At 44.1% G+C, this 9,871-nt stretch overlaps 1 protein-coding gene across 1 annotated transcript in view; it reads right to left on the bottom strand.

The window, feature by feature from the left end:
* The window catches only part of RBM33 (RNA binding motif protein 33), a 135,950-nt gene that overhangs the window by 16,309 nt on the left and 109,770 nt on the right, over positions 1–9,871 (bottom strand). Inside the window, 1 exon segment of the mRNA XM_017860563.1 lies at positions 1,946–2,152. Coding sequence (XP_017716052.1) covers positions 1,946–2,152 — 207 coding nt within the window.

Genomic DNA, 9,871 nt, shown 5'->3' on the forward strand with positions numbered 1-9,871 from the left:
AAAAAAAAAAAAAAAAAAAAAAAAAAAAATTGCTGGGCGTGGCGGGTGTCTGTAGTCCCAGCTACTTGGGAGGCTGAGGCAGGAGAATGGCGAGAACCCGGGAGGCAGAGCTTGCAGTGAGCTGAGATCACACCACTGCACTCCATGCTGGGTGACAGACTGAGACTCCGTCTCAAAAACAAAAAAAAAAAAAGAGGAGACTGCTGAACTTTCCCATACTTTCTCCAGATTAGAAAGTCAGAGAGAACATATGTGCCCAATGTCTCCAGCCTAGAACAGCGGTGAAGCGCAGAAGGCAGGGTGGAGATGGGTGGCACGTGGTTTCCGGATGGCCTACCCGAATTGTGTCCCGGAGTTTGGGCAGAATGCAAAAGTGGCCTCCCAGTCCATCACAGAAAAAGGCAGAAAGTTTGGTGGAAACTGGAATAGAACCTCAGGACATGAGTGTGCACACACACAAAAGGAAATGAAGAGAAAACTTCCACAATGCTTAGTACTCTGCAGAAGGCAGCAAAACTATACCTGTGAAGTAAGTTTTAAAACAGTTTGCAAGGGGTTATTTCAAGAGAAACCACACTGGAAAATGTACATGAAAAGTTGCAAGTTACCCTGACTGGAAACCAGTAGGAACTAACTAGTCTTCTATTCTAACTAGAGTAAGTTATGATATTAACAATAATATCCCCAACAAATGCCTACTTATATACACCAAGCACCAGGTTTTTTTAAATGCACCTTCTTATAAGATCCTCACAATTGCCTAAACAAGATAGGAAACATCACGATCCTCATTGACAGGAGTGTTTACATTTAAGCTGAAGAAACTCAAGTGTGCTGTGTGTCAACGTGTATGGGGTTGTGCTTCTACTCAAGTGTGCTGTTTGTGTGCATGTATGGGGGGTGTGCTTCTAAGGCTTTTCTCACATATTCAGGGATGACACCTGAAGGAAGAAAATCCAGACCACAGCAATTTTTCAAGAGTCCCCCACTTTAACATGGGCGTTACTGCTGAATCTGTCTGCACAGCTGTTTTCTAGTACAAAATAGAACTTTGTCTGCTCTCATACTATGAAGCGTTTATGAGATGAGACGAACTTAGACTTCAAAAGGAGCCAGAACCATCTTAAGAGTAACACTACTTCTAAGTGACGAGATGACGAGGGGGGGATGAGCAGCTGACCTGCTGTCCTCCAGAGTGCAAAGCAGGGCTGCGTCCAGGTCTCCCTCTGCATAGCTCCACCCAACAGGGGCTACTGGCTTCTGCACCAAGAGAAACGATCAAGACTCTGGGGAGCCAGAAAGCACCTCGCTAGCAGGTGAGGGGAAGGGCACTCTGTCACTTGTGTACATGACAGGATGTGCTCCTAGTGCACAGACGGTCACTCCAACAGAAAAGGGGAGGGTGAGCACCCTTGCTTCTTGCCTGACAGCCTGAACTCAGAGAAGCTCCCTCCAATCCCCAGGGTTAAGGGAAGGATTAAGGAGCTGGGAACTGTGGCCTGGAGCAAGTTACTTCATCTCCAAAGACCTGGGTTTCCTCTGTCTGAACTGGGGCCATGAGCACGCACGTGATTTCACATTTGTACAATTTCTGGTGTGTCAGTGAACAGAGGAAGGAAAGCGTGCTGACACGCAGCAGCAGCACGCGCTGTCCTGCGAGCACAGCAGATGCTGCTGGGTAGACAGTTCAGAGCTGCGGGAAGCAATCACACTCCTGGTTGGCTGTGGGTACTCTTCTGGGTTTGTTCTGTGAAATAAGTCAGGAGAGGAAAAGGCTTTGGTGAAAATGTTAATGCGTTTTCAAAGCCAGAACAAAGGAAATGATGGTTCATTTATGAATGTGAGTACTATTGTGTGCCACGCGCTACAAATCAGAGTGTGTCTGAACACTGCCTCACGCCAACCTTTGCATTTCCACGGCTGTGCACGAGGCAACAAGCAGTACCTTCTTCGCAGGATGAATTCCTTGGATGCTTTTGATCCCTGGAGGGACAGGCGAGTGTGCGTGGGGCCCCGCTGGCGGATGTGGGGGCTGCTGGAGGCCGCCCCTGGTCAGCGTCACCTTGCGGGCAGGCTGCGGACCCACTTCTGGAGGCTGGGGAAGCCGCTGGGGCTGGCCTTCTGGGTGAAAAAAGCCATCGCTCTCTCCTCCCTGCTGAAACCAAGAAGGCAGCACACTGTTCAGTGTTCGCTCCACCAAACGCTCCTCCCCAGCATTAGGAAGCCCACCTCAGCCAGTGTTCACCCACGAAGCAAAACCATTTCAAATAAGTGTGACTCAAAACTTGTCATTTCAGTAGAGCCAGTAAGGACAATTCTCATTGGAAAATGGTCAGGTTCTAACAAGACATCTGAAATTTCAAACACTAAGATCCCCTTTAATTACTGTATTCATATAAGAGGTCTGCGATTAAAATAAATGCTGTTGAATTCCGTGAAACACTGGTTACCTTCAAAATACTTCATATCCAACATGCATTTTCACTTTCAGCATGCGTCATTCATTTTCAAGAGCATTCTTGTTAAAATGTACAGTGTGCATAAGCAGTGGTTTTAAACTCTTAACTCCTATTCCAACCTACCCTAAGAAGCCAACGAGCCCAACTCCTGCTGGCTGTGGTTCTGAGTCTTCCAAACCCATCACAGCGCCTTCCGCCCCCTCTGGATACAGGAACTTCAAATACTCTGACCTCTCCAATACAGTGTTCTGAAGCCGAAGAGCATCCCACAATACTGACTAGAAACTTCCCTTCCTTCTGCTGAGAGTTACAATTGCCATGAGCAACTACAGAGTACATGGATTTCCAAGAAGCGCACTTACTCTATGAAGAACCTTAGAAATACCAGGAATCTTATCTTTTGTGTTTTATTAAGTCTGTTCATCGATGAAGAAGCAAGTACACCCTGGAACTGCGCCACCGATGTTGTTCATACCTCCAGGCAGCATAAAAATGTCTTACAGTGGTGCCTATCGGCTACTTTCAATACCGAGTAGTGTTTCTCCCGAAGAACAGCTGGAGGCTGGGAAAGAACAGGGGGCAAGGACGGCAGACACTGCCCTGGTTAATTATGTCAGGATGGATGCTTGGACTCGAAAAGGAAGACGGAGGCTTTTATTAGCACCAGGCCCACTCTCAACATCGATAGGGATGGAGTGTCAGTCACGGGATAGTAAATCCTCCCCAGAGTGTTTAGCGGTGCCAGGGTCTCCAGGGCAACCTGGTCAACCAGCTCAGAAGCAGCCCACATATCCCTGTCCCACTTTTCCTACCAAATGTATCTTGTGGAGACCAAATGGAACAAAGGGATCTGCCAAGAGAAGGAACACTGATTGGGGCAAGATGGATGTAGCTAAGATTTCTGCTAAGACTGTACAAAGTAACAGGGACTCAAGAAAAGATGAGATGAAAAATGTCGCACAGGAACAGGTGGCATGAAAAAGTCTGCAAATCTCCTCTCTCCAAAACAAGTATAACCTGGACAAAATTTCCCAACACATGTGAGGCCTCTGGGAATCAAAGAAAATGAAACAAATGGAGAAGCACTTATTCCTGAGCTGTGAGGACAGTGCAGTGTGTGGCAGCTCCATCAGCACAGGGCCGAAATCCAGAAAGGCCTTAGGTCCCTCAGCAGCACTGGCCATACGTGCAGCACCCTCGGAGGGGAAGGCACAGGGAAGCCCATGGGTCTGTGGGCCTCCGGTCATGGTTCAGTTTGGAACAAGCAGCACACCAGCCAGAAATCTGAGAAACCTATTGAGGAAATTCCAGAACGGAAAGTGCTAGAGAACGCCTAGATGGGCTCTCCCCACATGGCTGCCTGGGAAGCCCCAACCCACACACAGATAACTGGCCACAGAGGGCCGTGCAGGGTCCAGAGACGTGAGCACAGGCTCCTCCCAGTTGCTGGCTGGCCACTAAGCTACGCAGCAGTAGGGTCAACCCCTAGGAGGCTAGGCTAAGAAATAAAAATAAGAATACGAACACTGAACAAAAAATATTTAAACTGAATGAAAACAAAAATACAACACATCAAAATTCAGGGAGTGCAACTTAAGCAATTACATCAAAAACGAAAACATCTAAAATCAATAATTTGAGTTTCTACCTGAAGAAGCTAGTCCCCCTTCCTCAAAAAAGGAAATCAAACCCAAGTAGAAGGAAGGAAAATGATAAAGATCACAGCAAAAAGCAATAGCATGGTAAAAAGAAAAAAAATCTGTGAAACCAAAACTTGGTATTTTGAGATCAGCAAAAAACTGATGCTCCTTTAAGGATACTGACCAAGAAAAAAGAAGAGAAGATAAATTACCAAAATAAGAAAACAGAGGGATCACCGCAAGGGACCCTAAGAAATTAAAAAGACATTACGAGCAACTTTACATCAACACACCAGACAATTTACATGAAACGAGCAAATTCCATGAGACACAAGCACCAAAACTGACTGAAAAAGAGAAAATATGAATAGAACTCTAAGAAGTAAAGACAATGAATTATTAAAAACCATTCACAGAGAAAAAGACCCAAATAGCTTCACCAGTAAGTTTTACCAAATATTTAAGGAAGAAAGACTACCAAGCTTATGCAATCTCTTTCAGAAAACAGAAGAAGCAGAAGCACTTTCCCACTCATTCTTTGGGCCTGGTATTACCCTAATACAAGGCCAAAGGCATCAAAAGAAAAGACACCTGCGAAAGAATATTCCTCATAAACATACATGAGAAAAAATCCCCAACAGAATATTAGCAGACTCAATCTAGCAACACAGAAAAGGGATCACACCTCATGACCAGGTAAGATTCATCCCGGAAGCGCAGGGCTGGTTTAACACCCCCTAGTTAACCAAGGGAACATACTATACAAAGGAAAGGACCCTGTGTACATCTGCTATCGTCCAGCCAGGGCTGCAGGTGACTGAGCCAGATGGATTCTCCCACCTAACGCTCTAAGACACTATCATGTGAATTATCATCTCCTGAAACGTGCTGATCTTACTGGAAGTCATTCCTATCTTGCACTATCTTACAGGGGCTACCCCCAACCCCCACACAAAAAGGGAAGCACTGTGAAAAGGCAGACCACTAGCACAATCCAAAGTCAGACTGGTAGTCTGTGTTTCTTAAACCTTCTCCATGAGGTCTTCTACCCAAGGTGTGAGCAGGTATCCCACCAGGCAGGGAGGGCCTATCCTAAGTACACAATTTTTCAGTCTGTATCTTAAACAGCTATGTGAATTCTCTCTAGTTTTATACATGCTTGAAATTTTCTATACTAAAAGCTTTAAAATCTAAAATATATACCACATACCCTCATCTTTCATGAGAACCAGTGACCATTTATTAATTTATCCCAAATCCTATTGCAACAGTGTTGCCTGATAGTACAATCTTACTGTGAGATTCATAAATTCACTATGCACGTGTTCATCTGAGTACAGTGTTCATAATTCACTATGCACGTGTTCAGCTGAGTACACTGAGAACATTTTCAGTGACTACTGTTTCAGTGGCTACTTCCTCCTCTTTACAAGCGTGAACACTTCACACCAGCCTCCAGGTCCCATGAGGGCCCATGTGAGGTGGAGGGGACATCAGACCACTCAGTTCTCCACACAACTCAGCAACACAACAGTCTAACTGACTGTGGTTCTCCAACTTCTACCCTTTCCACTAAGGCGGACAAATGCATGGATTGTGGAAGGTGTGCTCTCTAAGAAGGACTTCCGTCGTATGAACTTAAGTAATCCAAATCAGCTCCCTGGTAGCTTAACCAACCAGGTCTCCAAGGATGCCGACTGCATTTGCTGTCTTGTACGTGCTTGAGAGAAGCCAGTGGTTTAGACCCCAGTGAATCTCTTCTGTTCACCATACCAGAATGTCTCATGCACACAGAAGGCACTGAAATATCTACTGAATAAATCAGTAAATACTAGATTGTACTTTTTAAAGCTAAGTAGTTCTGAATGTGCTAAAAAGAGATTATAGTATCAGAATACTAGGTTATAGACACTGTCAATCAGTACACACGTATTTACTACAGGTCACTAAGATAATAAAAGGCCAACTTTCAGCCCAGCACCATGAAGTGTCACATGGCAGAGAGGAGACAGTACCTTTGGCCTAAAGGTAACAATGTTCATAGAACATGATGGACAGCAAGACGAATGCTCTGGCCGCTGCTTCCCTGGCAACCCAAAGCTAGAAACAAGATGGTCTAGAGAGGAAACTTTAAACAACAGCTGGCACCAGAAGTAGGATGCTATTATCTGTGTGTTGTAAGGTATACAATGCGTATGTGTATTTGGGTGAGAAACATATAACACTGTAGTAATCTGATAATTTTTACACTGTGAATTAAGAACATAAACATTGAGTCAATAAATACCCCGAATAAGAAAAAGTTCTCTTCATTGTTGTTTTGAGAAAGACACTGGAGAAAATTTATGTCTGGTGATATTAAGGTCAGATAAGAACTCTGAAAAATAAAGTTCTAAACTTTTATTTTCCATTGAAGGAAAGTTTATTTTTTAAGTAGGCTTGATCTCTATTTAAAGTTCAGAAATACGGGTATTACAAAGAGCCTTTCCTTTCCTCATCTGTTTCAAAAAAACTAAAATTTCCTTATGTAGATCTTGTAACATAATGAAAGGGTCCTAATGTGATGGTGTCATACTTTGTTGATGACTTTCTAAGAAATGGCCTGAAAAGACAGGAATAAGGCCTGTGATGAGACAGTCCCTGCAGACAGAGACCTCACCTCCTACTGCCACCTCTGCTCATTCCGTTGGGCCGTGTGGGCCTTCCTGGGCCTGCCGCTGCACCCCTCCCTACTTGGGAAGCTCTTGGCCCCTGACTGACAGAGTCTTCGGTCCCAATGGCAGGTTGGGATGCAGCTACTTGGTTTTTCTTCCCAGTGGATCTGGCTCTCGATGGTCTCTTGCTTCCTGGAGGCATGTGCACCACAGTGTCCTCAGTGCAGGCAGATATCACAAGACACAGAAAGTGGGTGCTTCAGACAGAGTCTTGTGATGCCGACCACCCAACTTTCAAGAAGACTCTTCCTACAAAACTGCTCACCAGAGAGAAGCCCTGCCTGGGTAAGCTCTGGAGTTGCTTATATCCAAGACAAGTTTTTGTACCTTATACAGCAGGGGTCCCCAACCCTCACTACCTTACTACTGTGTCCTGTTAGGACTGGGCTGCATGCACCACAGGAGGTAAGCAGCAGGCGGGCAAGCATCACCACCTAAACTCCGCCTCCTGTCAGATCAGCAGAGGCATTCCATCCTCATGGGAGCGCAAATCCTACTGTGAACTGCACATGTGAGGGATCCAGGTTGGTAGCTGCTTATAAGACTCCAATGTCTGATGATCTGAGGTGCAACAATTTCATCCTGAAACCATTCCCCACCGCCGACCCCAGTCCGTGGAAAAAACTGTCTTCCAAGAAACCAGTCCCTGGTGCCAGTAAGGTTGGGGCCCCTGTTATACAGCAACAAATGATATCATAAAACTTTATAATGGAAATTTCTAAGGCACTCCTGGGATCTTAATCATCAGGAGTTTTGGTATTATTCAACATATTCACCTAGTACTGGCAGTGAAATAATCCACAGCTCATATCCGTTGACTGTCTACAACAGGACGAGAAATGTACTAGGGTCGGTACAGACACTGTTTTCCTTCAGTCCCACGGATGTAGCTTTGGTATTTTGTCCCTCCCCAAACCTTCTGCTGAAGTTATCCCCAGTGCTGGAGGTGGGGGTTAGTGGGAGGTGTTTGGATCAAGGGGCAGATGACTGTGAATGGCTTAGGCCATCGCCTTGGTGATAAGCAAGCTCTGAGATCACAAGAGATCTAGCCATTCAGAGTGCGTGGCGCACGCCCCCCGCCGCACCACCACGCTCCTGCTTTCACCGTGAAATGCGCCTGCTCCCCACTCTGCATTCCACCATGATTGGAAGCTTCCTGATGCCTCCCAAGAAGCCAAGCAGATGCCAGCACCATGCTTCCTGTAAAGCCTGCAGAACCCTGAGCCAATTAAACCTCTTCTCTTTATAAATTATCCAGTCTCAGGTATTTCTTTATAGCAGTGCAAGCACTGCCTAATACACCTCCCTGAGAGGTAAGTATTATTATCCTCACTGTGCCCATTAAACAAACTTCAGTCACCCAGTAGGCGCTGGAACATCTTTGGTGGCTCCAAAACCAGGGGAGTTTACGCTAACATAATTTGAAACTATATTCAGCGAGAGTTGAAACAAACGGGATTAACAATTACATCACTTTAACTAAACGAAGGGTTGCTATAATGCTGTGCTTCTGAATTTTTCTGAAGATCATGCTAAGCACTGAAGGCTTGAATATAAGTAAAAGGTTGTTTCATTTCATAAGAAAAAAATGAGTTGTTTTTTTTCTAATTAAAAGAACAATTATTCTCTTTTGACTTAGCATGAGGAAAAGCTAATTCTACAGAACAATTTCAAGTTTCTGGGTTTTACTCCAGTTCACACTAGGATGTAAACTAGCATACACATCCCTAGGTTGTGGCTAGGAGTGTGTTTTGGATCAGGTGAACAACTTCTACCCGCGGGTCAAATTCTCCCATTGACTCTTCGATTCAACAACTTGTCCCTTTGGATTCTGTGGATCACATTCGAATTTTACTTTATTGGTGGTTTTGTTTTTGAGAAAATTTTCATTTCACCTTTCCCAATGGACAGATGTTTATTTCAAGGTACACTTCAGCCCATATTGTAGTTGATACCTACAATCTCTGTCAAGAAGTAGGCAAGCATTACTCAGAATGGCATCCGATACAGCTTGGTGGTCCTGATCATTACTTGCAAATTGACAAGTCCTGTTTGAGTCACAAAATCAGGTATTACGACAGCCATGCTAGGGAGAGGAAAACGCCGGTTTTGATACTACCCGGATACCGCAGATGCTATCCATCACCGAGCTACCTGGCTATCTGGAAATTGCTGGTGACGTTTCTGCCCAAACTTTGCTGCCTACTTTGCCACTTGTGCTTTCGCCTGGGGTTTTACCATTCACTCCAACTCACGGGCAGCACACAGTCACATTCAGCCTCTCCTGGGTTCCCAACATGCTCCGATTAAACATCATGATCCCAGCTGCCATTTCATGTCACCTCTTAGAACAAATAGCAAGCAGAGTGCACCACCACGAGAGGAGTTAACTGCAACGCACTAGACTCACACTTGGCCCAATTTATATGGCATGAACAATTTGGAAACAACGCTTTCAATTCCTTTTACTGCATATACCAAAACAATTTCCTGATTTTGACTTTTGATTTCAGTGTGTTGTAGTACAAATAACCAGGAACAAATTCTTCAACTGATTACATCTGAGAAACAAATTGATTACATATTTTTATACCTATACTCACACACATAGACAAGATTTGACTAAGAACCAATCCAAATTAAATCTACCCATTTATTTATAAGTCTTCTATAAGGTTATAATTATGCATATAATTATAGCATTGAAAGAGATCCTAAAATTACTAGTACTTAAGTAAATTTTAAAATACTGTTGATTCAAATTGAATTTTAGAAAGCTGTTATCTTAACGTCCGCATATAAGTGTTGTATGTGGGTGACAGACTACATTCTATTCATACAAAGTATGTTTGCTTTGAAACTGAATTTCTCCAGGGTGGTGTTCGCTTTTTAACTCTTTAAGCAACACTAGGTTCGGACAACATTTTAAATATCTTCTACTTCCTCCAAAGCACAGGAGAGAGAAAAGAAGTTTTGTTATCTCAGGTCAAACCAGAAACATTTTTTCCCCACAAATGATTATCTTTTAATACTATAAAATTGCTTTTAGACGAGGTGG

Source organism: Rhinopithecus bieti, unplaced genomic scaffold (assembly GCF_001698545.2).
Source record: "Rhinopithecus bieti isolate Rb0 unplaced genomic scaffold, ASM169854v2 scaffold_50877, whole genome shotgun sequence".
Lineage (NCBI taxonomy): Eukaryota > Metazoa > Chordata > Mammalia > Primates > Cercopithecidae > Rhinopithecus > Rhinopithecus bieti.